This window comes from Mastomys coucha, unplaced genomic scaffold (assembly GCF_008632895.1).
Source record: "Mastomys coucha isolate ucsf_1 unplaced genomic scaffold, UCSF_Mcou_1 pScaffold18, whole genome shotgun sequence".
In the NCBI taxonomy this organism is placed as follows: domain Eukaryota; kingdom Metazoa; phylum Chordata; class Mammalia; order Rodentia; family Muridae; genus Mastomys; species Mastomys coucha.
The window spans coordinates 89,976,921-89,992,534 of NW_022196900.1; the positions used below are offsets into that span (position 1 = coordinate 89,976,921).

Sequence of the window (15,614 nt, forward strand, 5' to 3'; positions counted from 1 at the left end):
CTCAGTCACATTCAGGGGTGGCCTCCTACCATGGTGGCGTCTGGCTTGGTTCCACAGGCTGGCTCATCACTTCTGATGGGCGAGGGCAACACGGTATCAGACTGCACGAATCCTCGCCGGTCAATCAGGCTTCCAAAACACAAGGATATCACATCAAAACACATCAAAGCTCCAGACAAAAGGCCAGGGAGTGTTGTCTGTGTGTCCTCCCAGGAAAGCTCTAGCCCTGGAAGAGCTGGGCAAAGGGAAGGTGCTTTCTACTCAGGGCTGGTGAGACAGCTCAGTGGTAAAAGTGTTTGCCAACGAACCAGGACCCACAGGTGGACGGAGAGCTGTCTTCAGACCTCCATACACACACTAGAATTTCACTCACCCACACACATACAGGTGAGTGAGTATATTTAAAACAAGGTCTTCTGGGGCGAGTACCAACAGGACAGAACGTTTTTGTTTTCTTGAGTCAGGGTCCCAAGTACTTGAAAAGGACCTCCAACTTCCCACGGGCCTGCTTCTACCTCCCAGGTTTATTCACTGCTAACTCAAACTGACTCAGCCAGGCTGCAAGTGAGAGGAAAGCAAGAGGCAATCGCTACCTGGAGGCAGCCAGAGGGCCAGTGTCCTGTCTCCCTAGGCAAGGCATGAGTGTGTAAGGAAGGTCGGCTCCCCGCAGCACCTGTGGCCGGTCAACGCCTGTTCTGGAGCTCTGGCGCCCCCTGCTGTCAGGACTGACACAGAGCTTCCCAGCAGGGCTCAGCCCTGCTGGGACCCCACCCTGTACAGGCAAAGCCTGTGGTCCTAACAGTCACTGTGGTATCTATCTCTGAGAATAGGACTAAACAGGATGCCCAGGGCTTTTAACTATTTTGTACTTTTTTCCTCCTTTGAAACAGTGTCACTATGTCCTAGAGTGGTCTTGAACATGAAGCAATCCTCCTGCTTCAGCCTTCAAACGCTGGGGTTACAGGTTTTACTTTTATTGTACAAATGAGTACATATGTGACTAAGTGATAGCCTTCCTCAGAATTTCTGAGTCATTTGGCAGAGGATGGTGAACAGAGGGAATCCGTGTGCTCACAGGGAGAAAGACCTGCTAAGGTCCAGAAACTCCCGTGAGGGCTCCAGATGCAGGGCCACCTCCTGTGACTTCTCTTCAGTGCCCGGACTCACTTACCTGGGAGGCAATGGGCCACAGAGCACAGCACAGCAGTTGGTGATAATACTTTTATGGCTGTAGGGGTTGACAGAGGCCTCGCCACCCCTCTTGCTGGACCAAGACCCTTTGATCTGAAAAGAGGAGGAAGCCTGGGTCAGCTACCTTCTCCCTCCCTTCCCCACTCCTTCCCCTTCTCGTAGTGTGTGGTGAGGGGAGGGTTACACTGGGGCCTTGTATGTGCTAAGCACCTACCACTGAGCTCCACCTTCAGCCCCTTCCCCTCTCCCACGGAACTACTCCCCTGTCACAGCTGCCTCTTGTCGCTTCCTCTTTCTAGAAAGGCAACCCAGAGGTCAGGGAAAGTAGACTCATTCGGAAACCAGTTCTAGGTAGACAACAGGAGGGACTAGCTCTTCAGTGGAGGCCTTTCCATGAAGATGTGGGGACTCCTGGATACAGAGAGCTCTCCAGCAGAGGTCGGCAGCCCCCAGCTAGCACAGAAGGCAAAGCCACAAGGAAGTCTCCAGAGGAGACTGTTTGGTAGACCATCCCCCACTCGCTAGACCATCCCCCCACCCCCCCACTGTGCACTTGTGATGGACAGTTTCACATCAACTTGACACAAGCTAGAGTTATCTGAAAAGAGGAGACCTCAGCTAAGATCTGGCAAACCTGTAGGGTATGTCCCTAGTTAGTGATTGATGGGGGAGGGGGAGGGGGAGGGCCCAGCCCATTGGCGGTGGGGCTGGTGGTCCCGTTTCTGTAAGAAAGCAGGCTGAACAAGCTATGGGGAGCAGTAAGCAGCACCCCTCCATGGCCCGTGTATCAGCTCCTGACTTCAGGTCCCTGCCCTGCTTCAGTTCCTGTCCTGACTTCCTTCAGTGATGGACTGAAATGTGGAAGGGTGAGTCAATAAACCAACTTGCTTTTTGGTCGTGGTGTTTTACCAAGACGGGGTAAACTGAGGGCACAAAGCAGGCTGAGCCACTCTGATCCTCAACTGCCTGACCGTGGACAGGTTGTTTCTGGATGGTAAGGTTCAGCACCACTGAGTCCGCCTCTGGGAAGTCCCCCTGGCTGGGCTGCAGCACCCCTTTCTTCTTAAGCACCGGTAAGCTCTTACAGAACCCAGAAAACCGGGTGGGGGTGGTTGCTGGCTGATGTCACTTCTGCCCTTATCAATGACCAGCACACATGTGTTCACTTTTCTTTTCCCAAATGAAAGCAAGAAGTCATGGGATTTTTATTTTTAAAACAGGGTCATGTGCCCTGGGGTGGCCTCCAACTTTCTATGTAGCTAGAGATGACCTTGAATTCGTGAATCCCCTGCTTCCAACTTTCAATTATCGGTATACTGTGTGTCTCCTTCCAGGTGGCTCCCTCCTCCTCCTTTTTTTTTTCTTTTTTCTTTTTTTTTTTTTTTTTTTTTTTTTTTTTTTTTTTTTTTTTTTTTTTTTTTGGTATTTTCGAGACAGGGTTTCTCTGTGTAGCCCTGGCTGTCCTGGAACTCAGTTTGTAGACCGGGCTGCCCTCGAACTCAGAAATCCGCCTGCCTCTGCCTCCCAAGTGCTGGGATTAAAGGTGTGTGCCACCACCACCCGGCCGGCTCCCTCCTTCTTATTCTTCTTGTTTTAAAACCTTTATTATTTATTTTATGCATATGGGGTCTTGCCTGATAGATGTCTGTGTACCATGTGTATGCAGTACCAGAGGAGACCAGAAGAGGGCACTGGGTTATGTAGGACTAGAGTTACAGGTGGAGTTGAGTACAGAGACTGGAGTTACAGTCATGAGGGTGCTGGGTATCAACTCCGTGTCTTCTAGAAGAGCAGCCAGTGCGCTAACCACTGAGCTTCTCTACAGCCCCGCCCTCCCACCCCCTTTGACACTGAGTGAAGGTAGGGCCTTAGACATTTCAGGCAAGTGTTCCACGGCTCAGCTACATCCCAGCCCTCTTTTTAGTTTGTGTTTGAGACACTGTTCACACTAACCTTGGATTAGCAATCCTGTTCCAGTCCAGAGCGGCTGGGACTAGAGGCCTGTGCCACCACACTAACCAAGTTTATTTCTTCTCTTTTTCCATCCCCCACCCCTTTTTTCTTCTCAAGTCAACATCTTCCCACACAGCTCAGATGAGCCTCAAATGACAGATCCTTTTGTTTCAGTCTCCTAAGTGTTAGCATTACAGACCTGCACAACCATGTCTGGCATGGATCCAACTTTCTTTTGTTTTGTTTTGTTTTTTTGTTTTTTTTTTCAAGACAGGGTTTCTCTGTGTAGCCCTGGCTGTCCTGGAACTCACTCTGTAGACCAGGCTGGCCTCGAACTTAGAAATCTGCCTGCCTCCGCCTCCCAATGCTGGGATTAAAGGCGTGTGTCACCACCGCCCGGCCCCAACTTTCTTTTGGATGGTGGGTCTCTGATCAACGTTATGCAGCAATCATGGGAACATGAAGTACTGTTTTCTTTTTAACAGGACAGTGAGGGGAGCTCATGTCTAGACCAGGGACAGTAGTATTCAGAGACAGTGGTACTCAGAGATGCTAGCTGGGAATGGCTTACCAGTAAGTAGGTGGGATGAGGCAATGGAGGCACACTGTTCTGTTCTAACTACGCCTCTCAACGGATACACCCCAGTCCTGACTCTGCGGCTAAGTGTGGAGTGGTGGACATGAAGGCTTTGCTCATGATTTCTGGCATCAATCTTGGATTGGCCTCTTTCCAGCATTATGACCCTAAGCCACACCTCTCAGTCATGCCGTGGGCAATACGCATCCCAATCCTGTCACAGCAGGATGCAATGCCCCAAGAGATGTAGGGCACTCAAAGGCCCCTAAGTGGCAAGGAGCTAGCGCACAAGCCTGGTGTGGTTACTGCCTCTGTGGGGTTATGAGAAGAGCAAGTCAGGTGCTCCACCAAGGACCTGCCATCTGCAGGAGCCCTGGGTCTGACATTAGGCTTCCACCTCAGATCCCCCAGCAGGCTGCACTTGGCCACCCCAGGCCCCCCAGACCGGCCCCAGCTTTACTCACGTCTTCATTAGTTGTCAGGTTGGAGGCCACGAGGTACGTGTGGAACCCTGAGAGGCCCAGGATGGACCAGATTGAGAAGAAGCAGATGACCAACTCCAGCACAGTGGACCCTGTCAAGGACATGTGCAGGAGAGGGTGGTGTCCCTGGCCCCTGCGCTCAGCCTTTGTCACTCACCCTTCCCTGGAGCTATGTCCCCGAAAAGTGACAGGTTTGGGGACCTTTCTGTGACCCGGGGGGGGGGGGAGCCCCTGAGGAACAAGGCAGGATCTGGGCAGGGATGGCAGAGGGGATTCCAACCACAGGATCCTGGCATGGTCCGGGGAGCTTGGCATCCTAAGGAACATGCAGCCGGTGGGAGGGCTCGGTGGATAATGGACTTTGTTAGCAAGCCTGATGGCCTGAGTTTGAACTTCAAGTTGTCCCCATCTCTATTTGTGTGTCGTGGCACAAACACGTTCCCCACTACCCAAGGGCAGGATAAACAACAATTTAATTAAGAAGTATACTCTCAGGGGCTGGAGAGATGGCTCAGCGGTTAAGAGCACTGACTGCTCTTCCAAAGGCCCTGAATTCAATTCCCAGCAACCACATGGTGGCTCACAACCATCTGTAATGAGATCCGATGTCCTCTTCTGGTGTGTCTGAAGACAGCTACAGTGTACTCACACACATAAAATAAATAAATCTTTAAAAAAAAAAAAAAGAAGAGGAAGAAGCCGGGTAGTGGTGGTGCATGCCTTTAATCCCAGCACTTGGGAGGCAGAGGCAAGCGGGTGATTTCTGAGTTCAAGGCCAGCCTGGTCTACAGAGTGAGTCCAGGATAGCCAGGGCTATCCAGAGAAACCCTGTCTCGAAAAACAGTAAATAAATAAATAAACACTACACTCTCTGCCGAGTAGACAAACGTTTCCCTGAGGCTGCTTACTCAACCCCTCTCCATGACGATCCATTTAGGATCAGCTCTGGCCTGGGTTTTGAAAAACTAGTGTGTAGAGTGGATTCTGGGGAACAGCTATGACCCTGCCATCCCACCCTGGAGACCCACCCCATGAAGAGGCCTCCATTCCCCACCCAGAGCAACCAGCTGGCAAAGGATATCTTGCTGGGGTCTTTTTTAGAGCAGAGAGGAAGTTGCTTCCTTGAGAAACTAGAAGAAGAAAGACACAGCTCAGGGCGTCATGGGGGTGAGCACGGCAGCCCTATGCTAGGGCTGAGCTCGCTGGTTAGCCCTCCTCCACCCTCTGTCCTCCAACTCACGCAGGGTCAGGTGGGTGACCACGCAGGCGAAGATAAAGGCCGTCAGGAAGGAGAGGGAGAGAATAAACGCATAAAAGAACCGGTAATTCCGTCTCCCCACACAGTTGCCCACCCACGGGCAGTGATGGTCAAACCGCTCTAGGAAGGGAAGAAGGAGTTAGTGTGGGTCTCCAATCAGTACCGCTGGGTGGCTAGCCTTTGCCCCAGGCTGGCACTAGCCTTCCCCCAGGCTGGCACTAGCCCCCTCCACACCAGCTGACTTGGGTCCTTCCCTTGGACACACCCTGCTTCTAGTCCTTGCTCATCAGTTCCCACCCACTGCTTGACACATTCCCTGTCTATTCTTTTAGCTCCATAGTAACTCCTTCAGATGTCAACTACAAAGCCACTCCCTTCAAAAGTCTCCTATGTCCTCAAACCAGGTAGAGGTCTGGAGGTCTGCTCTCTTACTCTTCCTTCATTGTTTTGTCTTTGAACAAGACATGTGCTGGGCCTCAGAACCCTGCCATCTCCAGAGTCCAACAGTATCTGCTTCAAAGACTCACAGACCATGGCCTCTTACTAGCTCCATGCCAACAGATCTGGCCCTAAGGTCCAGAGAGGGCTGGGCCGCTACGTAACTCAGGAGAGCTGGCACCAGAGGCCAGGGCAGAGGACTGAGCTCATAGCATTGCTAAGTCCCTGAGGGTGGGAGTCACACCCTGGTAAGGAAAGTCCCTGTGGGAATCTGGGTCATGAGACCGTTGCAGGCCTTGTGCCAAAGGTTGGTGCCTCTAAGGTAGTGGGTGGGGCAGACTGGCAGAGATGAATAGCAGGTATTGAGTCACCCACTTCACGCCTGCTGTGCGCTCTCCTCTTCAGGGAGTGCTGAGCTGGCACTATGAAGTCACTGCCCTGGGAACTGTGCACTGTCACCATGGCTCAGCTCACTTGGGTGTCATACAGACTCTCCCGAGAGACTGTCATGGGTCTTCATGGAGCTGTATATAGCGTCTGGGAGCAGGGAGAGGGGAACAAACCAATCGGAGGGGTTGGTCAAGAGCCAACCTTCAGTTCTGGTCCATGCTCTCCGCCTCGCTCCTCCAGACTCCCATCCTCCCTGCCTTCTTTCTCAGTTAGATCACCCTTTCTTCCATGTTACAGCTCCAGGCTTCTGGGATCATGGACCTACTGAGGAGCCCGTGGAAGCCTGGAGCCAAGTTCAAGATCTCTGCCACAATGTTCAGGGATCAGTAGGGCAGGATATAGACCAGTCCTGGGTCAAGAGATGCCACAGCCTTCCCCCATATGTGACTTCCTGCATCCAAGACTCAGTCTCGGGGCCCTTTGAGGCCCCCCACTCACCCACACAGTTGTCGCAGACACTGCAGTGTGAGGTCCGGGGTGGCCGAAACATCTTACAGGTGAAGCAATACTTGAGCTTCACCATCTGTCCGTTGATCATCACCTCCCGAGTCCGAGGGGGCGGTCGGTATGTGGAGCTGCCGGTGTTATCTGAGGGTGTGAAGAGGGAAAATGAGGGTACCCCAAACGGCCCACAGTCCTCAACAGCGGGAAGCCACAGCTGCCTGGCTGGCCCAGGAGGCACCAGAAGGAGAAAATGCCCAGGAACATGGGAGATGGGGGAGGGGCGCTAATGCAGGGACACATGTCCAGAACCCAGCACTTCCTTCAGGCATGGGACCGTGCTCAAACCACAGCTGCTCACATGCTTGCTGGCCTTCGCCCTGAGAAGGGTCATCAGGGACAGAGTTCCTAGGGAGGTTAGGGAGGTCATAGGCACCTGATGAAGCCTAGAACCAACTTCTAATACATGGGAGCTTCACACTGAAAGGAAGGAGAGAGACTTGCCAGGCAAGCAACTGAATCTAGACCCCTGGCACGGACAAACCGCTGGCCTGACCTCTCATCAAAGCCAGCATTACTTCTAGAGAAGACAGTACTCAAGACTGTTTCCTGCTTCTCCAGGGGATCTGAGCTCTCTTCAACATCTGTCAGTCTAGCCTGCTTCTGGCATCATGGGCACACCTCTTTCCTGTCACACAACATTAAAAATAAAATCTTTTTTTTGTTGTTGTTTTTTTGAGACAGAGTTTCTCTGTGTAGCCCAGGCTGTCCTGAAACTCACTCTGTAGCCCAGGCTGTCCTCAAACTCAGAAATCCGTCTGCCTCTCCCTCCCAAGTGCTGGGATTAAAGGTGTGCGCCACCACCGCCCGGCAAAAAATAAAATCTTAATGAATAAAAAATGTAATAAAAGCAAAAAATGTCAGAGCTAGGCATGGTAGCACATGCCTGTAATCTCAAACTCTGGAAAGTAGGCAGTATAACTGTGAGTTCAAGACCAGCCTGGACTACAATGTCTCTCTTCTTTCCTCTTTTTTTTTTTTTTTTTTTTTTTTTTAGAAAAGGACATGTTTATTCACTACGCTGCAAGACAGAAAAGCAACAAAAGAGCCACCTGTTATAGCTATCTTTTCCTTTCTTGTTTTTTATTATTTATTTTATGTATATGAGTACACTATTGCTCTCTTCGGACACACCAGAAGAGGGCATCAGATCCCATTACAGATGGTTGTGAGCTACCATATGGTTGTTGGGAATTGAACTTAGGCCCCTTTCTTGTTTTTTAATGAAAGAAATAACAAGTTTACTCAAAGTCTGCAAATTCTTCATGTTTTATTAGAGTGTCTGCAAGATGAACCCACGTGATCTGTGCTCAGATCAGAAGAGTGTGTAGCCAGGTATGGTGGCACATCCTTTTAATCCCAGCACTAGGGAGGCAGAGGCAGGCGGATCTCTGTGAGATCAAGGCCAGCCTGGCCCATATAGTAAGTCCCAGGACAGTCAGGGCTGTGTAAAGAGACCCTGTCTCAAAGAACCAAAATTAAATAAATAAATAAATAAATAAATAAAATAAGAGAGATAGGGGAAGAAAGAAAGAAAGAGAGAAAGAAAGGAAAGAAGGAAGGAAAGAAGAAAGAAAGGAAGAAAGAACGAACGAACTAGGGTCTCACTATGTAGCCTTGGCTGGCCTGGAATTCACTCTGTAGACCAGGTTGCCCTTTACCTCAAGGAGGTCTGCCTCTACCTGCCTCCCGAGTGCTGGTGCCACCACCCCGGCCATTTATTATGTTTTGATATGGACTGAGCTCACACGCACCCAGGGAGCACTCCTAGCCACTGTGTGTACTGCACAACGTCTCCAGTTTAGTGATTACCTCCAGTCACTAGTGTCTGGGTGTGTTTACCAACTAGTGAGGGAAATGGATTCTGGCCTCACATGTTTAAAATGCAACTAAGCGGGCTGAAGAGATGGTTTAGCGGTTAAGAGCACTGACTGCTCTTCCAAAGGTCCTGAGTTCAAATCCCAGCAACCATACAGTGGCTCACAACCATCAGTAATGAGATCTGACGCCCTCTTCTGGCGTGTCTGAAGACAGCTACAGTGTACTTATAATAATAAAGAAATCTTTAAAAAAAAAAACATGCAACTAAGCACTGAGCATTTCCTCTCTAGAACACGAAGCAGGAGAAGGCAGAGGGCTCGGAGAGCCTAGGAGGCCGACTCACCAGAACTCTGAGCCTTCGCTGACAGAGGACTCGGAGAGCCTAGGAGGCAAACTCACCGGAACTCTGAGCCTTTGCTGACCAGTTTGTAAATAGGAATAACAAGCAGAATAGTGTGGCCAGGCTGGCTTTAAACTCACTACAGAGCTGACGATGACCCTGAATCCTCTCCCATGCTGGAATTCGACATGTAACTACCATGTCAGGTTCTGTACAGTGCTGGAGAATGAACCCGGGGCTTTATGAATGCTGGGCATGCACTCTATCAGCGGAGTCATAGACCTTGTCCTGCTGGTTGTTTGAGACAGGGTCTTACTAAAGAGTTTAATCTGGTCTTCAATTTAAAAATTCCTAACACTGCCGGGCAGTGGTGGCACATGCCTATAATCCCAGCACTTTGGGAGGCAGAGGCAGGAGGATTTCTGAGTTCGAGGCCAGCCTGGTCTACAGAGTGAGTTCCAGGACAGCCAGGGCTATACAGAGAAACCCTGTCTCAAAAAAACACAAAAAAAAAAAAAAAAAAAAAAAAAAAAAAAAAAATCCTAACCTTCTAACTGACTACACGTTCTAAAGGTAAGACCACCTTCCAATCTTACAGTTAAGAGTTGCTCAACAAGCTGAGTGACTTGCCCTGGGCCACAGAGCACACAGCAAAATCAGGATTTGAACCCAGGTCATAGTGGGGTTGTAGCTCAATGGTAGAGCACTTTCCTTGGATTCAGTCTCCAGTATCTCTCCCTGCATAAATTAATAGGGACTATCCAAGTTCATGTTGGACATGCCTGCAATCCCAGTGGTTGGGAGGCAGAGGCAGAAGAATCAATCATGAGCTCAAGGCTACCCTAAGCTACATGGCAAATTCGAGGCTAACATGGACTACATAAAACTCTGTTTTAAAAATAAACAAGGGGAGCTGGGTGGTGGTGGTGGTGCATGCCTTTAATCCCAGCACTTGGGAGGCAGTGGCAGGCGGATGTCTGAGTTCGAGGCCAGCCTGGTCTACAGAGTGAGTTCCAGGACAGCCAGGGCTACACAGAGAAACCCCGTCTCAAAAAATCAAAAAACAAAAACAAAAAACCAAAAAACAAGGGGGCACTGGAGAGATGGCTCAGCAGTTAAGAGCATCGACTGCTCTTCCAGAGTTCAACTCCCCACATGGTGGCTCACAACCATCTGTAATGGGATCTGATGTTGTTCTGGTATGTCTGAAGACAGCTACAGTGTACTCACACACATAAAATGAATAAATAAATCTTTAAAATAAATAAACAAGGGGAGCCGGGCAGTGGTGTGTGCTGTTAATGCCAGCACTCAGGAGGCAGAGGCAGGCAGATCTCTGGGAGTTTGAAGCCAGCCTGATCTACAGAGTGAGTTCCAGGACAGCCAGAGCTGCATAGGAAAACCCTGCTTCATAAACAAATAAATAAATGCTAAAAATAAACAAGGCTGGAGAGATGGTTCAATGGTTATAAGCACTTGTTCCTCTTGTAGAAGACCAGAGTTCAGTTCAGTTCTCAGCACCAACATGGTGGTTATTATAACTATCCCTAAGTCCAGTTCTAGAGGACTCAACCGCCCCCTTCTGGCTTCTCAGGGCACTGCATGCACATGGTGGATAGACATACGTGTGCAGGCAAAACACCTAAAACCTAAAAATAAAAAGGGCTGGAAAAGTAGGCAAAGGTGTCTACTGCCGAGCCTGATGACCTGAGTTTTGACCCACATGGTGTACAGAAAGAACAGATTTCCACAAGGCATTCCTCTGAATTCCACTTTATTAGAGTGCTGTGGTATGATCACATATGTGCACACACACACACACACAAACTCAGGTAGGAATATTTGAGGCCTGGCACCCTGGGACCCAACCTTTCTCACTCATTCATTCCCTAATAAGATGCCATTGCTGTGGTCTTCCTGTCCCTCATGGACCCCTCGCTCCTTCCGATTTTGTCTTTCGCCAGGATTCCCAGGCCCAACCTCATCTCCAATCATCCTCCAACTGTTCTCAGGCTTTGCAGAATCCACAGCTTTTGAATCCACAGCCAGCACAGCTGTCACAGCTTGATGCTGAGATAGGATCACATATGAGCACTGTGTTCAGGCCTCCTCCCTCTGGCTAGACTGTGACATCTCCTGAGAGGGGGACAAGGTGGCATAAAAGGGCGGTCCTGCAGCTAAGATCTATGCATCGAGCAGAGGAAGAAGGCAAGTTTAAGTCTGAGGCAGGCTAGGGGTTCAAGTCCTGCCCCTTCCACTTAAGAGCAGGTGCTTTGGATAAATTACTTACATTGCTTCTCTGTCACACCCAGAGAAGCAGATGAACACCAAGATGCCCAGAGCTGTAAAGTTCTGAAAGGGCAAGTACCTACCCGGTGGCTATTTACAGGAAAGCCGAGGCACAGGCTCACAAGCCTGAGAGCGCTGAGCTTGAATGCTCCCTGGAATTCAGCTTGTAACCTAGGAAGTCCTTTCACTTCTGAGCCTCAGGTTCTTCCTCAGTAAGTCGGGAGGTCCTAGCCTGTCTGCTGTAGTTGGGGGGGGGGAGTCTCAGGAGCCACTGACCTTGGTCCTGACCCACAGGCCCTAACTGGCCTTGGTCCTGACCAACAGGCCCTAACTGACCTTGGTCCTGACCCACAGGCCCTAACTGACCTTGGTCCTGACCCACAGGCCCTAACTGGCCTTGGTCCTGACCCACAGGCCCTAACTGGCCTTGGTCCTGACCCACAGGCCCTAACTGACCTTGGTCCTGACCCACAGGCCCTAACATTCCAGCAGACAGACTGCCTGGCTCTTTCCAAGCTATTAGCATTGCACCATACCAGACCCCAAACCCCATCACTGCCCCCACAGCTCCAGCTTTGGCTACCTGCCCACCACTGTCTGCCTGTCTGCCAGGGGCTTTTGAGCCAGTAAGACATACGGATATGCATCTCTGCCAAGCGATTACTGAGTGAGGCCGATTAAATCGTTCAGCATGTCTGCTAAAAATAACTGAATAAACCAGGGTAGGGAGCGCTGTGCCCACCATTAATCCCAGCACTTGGGAGGCAGATTTCTGTGAGTTCGGGGACAGCCTCATCTACAGAGTGAGTTCCAAGACAGCCATAGAAACCCTGTCTTGAAAAACCAATAAAATAAAATGGAACAGAATGGAATCCACCCCAGAGTGTTGTTAGGAGAATTAGCTAAGAATTTACCAAGTGGGTTTAACACAATGGCTAGCATGTATTCAGCAAGAGCACAGGGGAGGCTGGGTATCCTTTACCTGAAATACTGTGGACCAGAAATGTTAGAAATTTGGGCATTTTTCAGATTTTGGAATATCTGCATAAACATAACATGTCTAGACAGTGGTGCCCAAGACACACGTGAAATCGTCTTCTGTTTCATACAGGTCTTTTGTTTGTTTGTTTGTTTGTTTGTTTGTTTGTTTTTTCGAGACAGGGTTTCTCTGTGTAGCCCTGGCTGGCCTTGAACTCAGAAATCCGCCTGCCTCTGCGGAGGCAGAGGGAACAGAGAGCTGGCGCACAGGTGCCACCCTGGTGCTTAAAGGTCACGGTTTGGCCAGAGGAGACTTGTAGGGGCAATACTACTTGTCACCTGCTCCGCCCAGCAGCTACCATCAATGACAGCTTGTTGACCACTCTTGACTAAAAGCTCAGTCTTCTAAAGGGAGGAGACATGATTATGGAGGCATACTGAGACTCCTGAATCAGAGCACACTCAGGCCAGGCAAGGACATATCCTGAAGACAGGAACCGAGATAACCCATATCATTTGGTTTCTTTGCTTTTTTCTTTTCTTTCTTTCTTTCTTTCTTTCTTTCTTTCTTTCTTTCTTTTTTTTTTGAGACAGGGTTTCTCTGTGTAGCCCTCTGAACTCAGAAATTTGCCTGCTTCTGCCTCCCAAGTGCTAGGATTAAAGGTGTAAGCCACCACTGCCCGGCTTGATAACCCCTATCATAAGGTGGGGCTGAGATTCAAACCTACGTTTCCCAAGGCATCCTCTTGTTCATCACTTCACACAGGAGCATTCACTACACACAAGAAATTGTACACGGTCTGGGTGTGGTGGATAAGGGGCCCATGCATATAGATGAGCCATAAATGTCTGCTCACTCTATGCTTGCTTGGCACACTGCAGTAATATATATTTAAAAACATCTGAAGAGGAAGTTCAGTGGCTAAGAACACTGACTGCTTGTCTTGGAGACCAGAGTTCAATTCCTGGCACCCATGGTGGCTCCTGACTTCCTACAGCTCTGGGCCCAGGACTTTCAATGCCCTTTAGATCTCCATGGGCACGAAATACACATGGTACACAAACATCCATAGGGATGCAGGCAAAGCATCCCTATACATAAAAAGAAAAGAAAGTTTGTGTGAGACAATGCACACCATTGGCTTCTGATTCTCTGGCCACAGCCTGGGAGGGAAAACAATCTTTGCTAAAAGCAGGAGGGAGTGGCTGCTAAGAACCGCTTCATGGCCTGAGGGACTCTAGGATGCATTTCAGAGCGTTCAGTTCCGCTATGACCCATTCTTCTCCTAGTAGAAAAAGAGATGCCCACAAGGTGGTGAGGCCTTACAGACAGGAAACTCAGAGGAAGTCAGTTCCAGAAATGGTGCTCAGCCTCTCCCCATGTGTACGCTGAGAGGCAATGGCTTTCCCCACACCCTCTTCCTGCCTGAGCCAGGAGCCTCTACACCTTCAAAATAGCTTTCTTGGGGGCTGGGGCTGCCACTGGGAGCCAGGACTGGTGTGGGACAGGATTTCCTCCCTCGGAGGCAGGGCTGCAGAAGAGGCCTCTCCTTTTGCAGGGAGGGCTAGGGATAGAATCACACACTGGGGCTGGGCAGGCGGTCTACTGTTGGTTTCCACAGCTGTAGGCACAGCTCAAGGATAACCATAAACCCACCTTCAAGTTCTGCTCACTCGAACCCCCACGTGACCACTGTTATTCCTAGAGATTGATGGAGCCCTGCCACCTACCAGGGTTAGTGCAAGGCCTGGGAACACCAGAAGAGCTTTGCCGGTGGGCAGACTCACACAGAGGCTGTAACTGATGGTCACATAGAAAGCAGTGTGAATCAGTGCCCTTGCCACCATGGGGTGACTTGGGGACCACGCTGATTTCATTTTAAAACGCGGTGTGGCTGACAAGAGCCTCAGCTTCCTCACCTCTAAAATGGGAACACGTGAAACTGCGTGCAGATGAGAGCTGTTTTATTAAAGCCAAGCCCATAGCTACTCAGTTACTGATGCTGGTGTCTATGCTCTTAATACAGAAGCCAGATGTGAGGATATACACCTTAAACCAGGTTTAGAGGTCCTAAAAAGTCAATCCCATTCGGGAGGCAGAGGTAGGTAGATCTGGGAGCTACAGGCCAGCCTGGTCTACAGAGCGAGTTCCCGGACAGCCAGGGCTACACAGAGAAACCCTGTCTTGAAAAAACAAAAAGCAACAACAACAAAAAAAGAATACATACAAGGGCTGGAGAGATGGCTCAGCGGTTAAGAGCACTGACTGCTCTTCCAGAGGTCCTGAGTTCAATTCCCAGCAACCACATGGTGGCTCACAACCACCCATAATGAAATCTGATGCCCTCTTCTGGTGTGCCTGAAGACAGCGACAATGTACTCATATACATAAAATAAATAAATTAATCCTTTAAAGAAGAAGGAAGAGGGGCAGGAGGACATAAGAGAGTCAAGCAAGAGCCGATGAGATGGCTCAGCCGGTAAGAGTGCTGACTGTTCTTCCGAAGGTCGTGAGTTCAAATCCCAGCAACCACATGGTGGCTCACAACCACCCATAATGCGTCTGAAGCTAAAGAGCTGGGTTGACTGGAGAGAGCAGAAGTCCTAAAAAGTCATTCCCAACAACCAGATGAAGGATTACAACTGTCTGTACAGCTACAGTGTGTACTCATATACATAAAGTAAATAAATAAATCTTTAGAAAAAAAAAAAGAGAGCCAGGTACTTGGGAACTGGGAGGCGAAGGTAGAGCTACCAGCCTGGCTACCCAAAGAGATTCAGTTATATAGCTCAGTTTGCTGAACACTCACAGAGCCCAAGTCTGATTCCCAATGCCTGGTGAACTGGGTGTAACCTGAACGCTTGGGAGATGAGGGCCGAAGGAGCCAGCCACAGCTCAAGGGCATCTTCGCTGAGCCTGAGCTACAAACGCCCAAAACATCCAAACCAAAATAAAACAGAGTGGCAATACACCAGATAGAACCAGATCCCCGCTCAGCAGGGATGGGAAGCACCCAGGAGGGTTGGTAGGGCGGGGGATGGGGCAAAAAAAGGTAAAGGCCCAGAGGAGTCGAGGTCCTGGGTACCGGGAGTGGGAGGAACTGGGGGAAAGTGGCTGCTGCTGCTCTCACAGCTCTGCCCCCACAGAGGTTTCCTGCTGTCAGCGAGTGAACCATAGTCTGAGAAAATTCTTTTCCCCTTCAACTCTCTCTCCAGCCTCTCACTCCAGCGAAAGGGAGGTCTCCATGCACCGGCCTCAACAGCCATAGTGGCCAGGAACCCTGCAGCCTGGCTTTCTCCTCATGGCAACCTTCACCACACCGCAGAGCAAGGGAG

General features: G+C 50.0%; 1 protein-coding gene across 7 annotated transcripts in view; it reads right to left on the reverse strand.

The window, feature by feature from the left end:
- Zdhhc18 (zinc finger DHHC-type palmitoyltransferase 18) overlaps positions 1 to 15,614 on the reverse strand; it is a 28,860-nt gene that overhangs the window by 3,665 nt on the left and 9,581 nt on the right. For 5 of the 7 annotated variants that reach the window (XM_031378982.1, XM_031378985.1, XM_031378984.1 and 2 more), the window contains exons 3-8: positions 6,788 to 6,937; positions 5,444 to 5,581; positions 5,285 to 5,333; positions 4,186 to 4,288; positions 1,172 to 1,284; positions 30 to 129 (exon numbers count right to left, since the gene is read on the reverse strand). In XM_031378982.1, coding sequence (XP_031234842.1) covers positions 30 to 129; positions 1,172 to 1,284; positions 4,186 to 4,288; positions 5,285 to 5,333; positions 5,444 to 5,581; positions 6,788 to 6,937 — 653 coding nt within the window. Of the gene's footprint in view, positions 130 to 1,171; positions 1,285 to 4,185; positions 4,296 to 5,284; positions 5,334 to 5,443; positions 5,582 to 6,787; positions 6,938 to 15,614 lie in introns of all 7 variants that reach the window. The other 2 variants (XM_031378986.1, XM_031378983.1) reach the window with 2 other exon arrangements.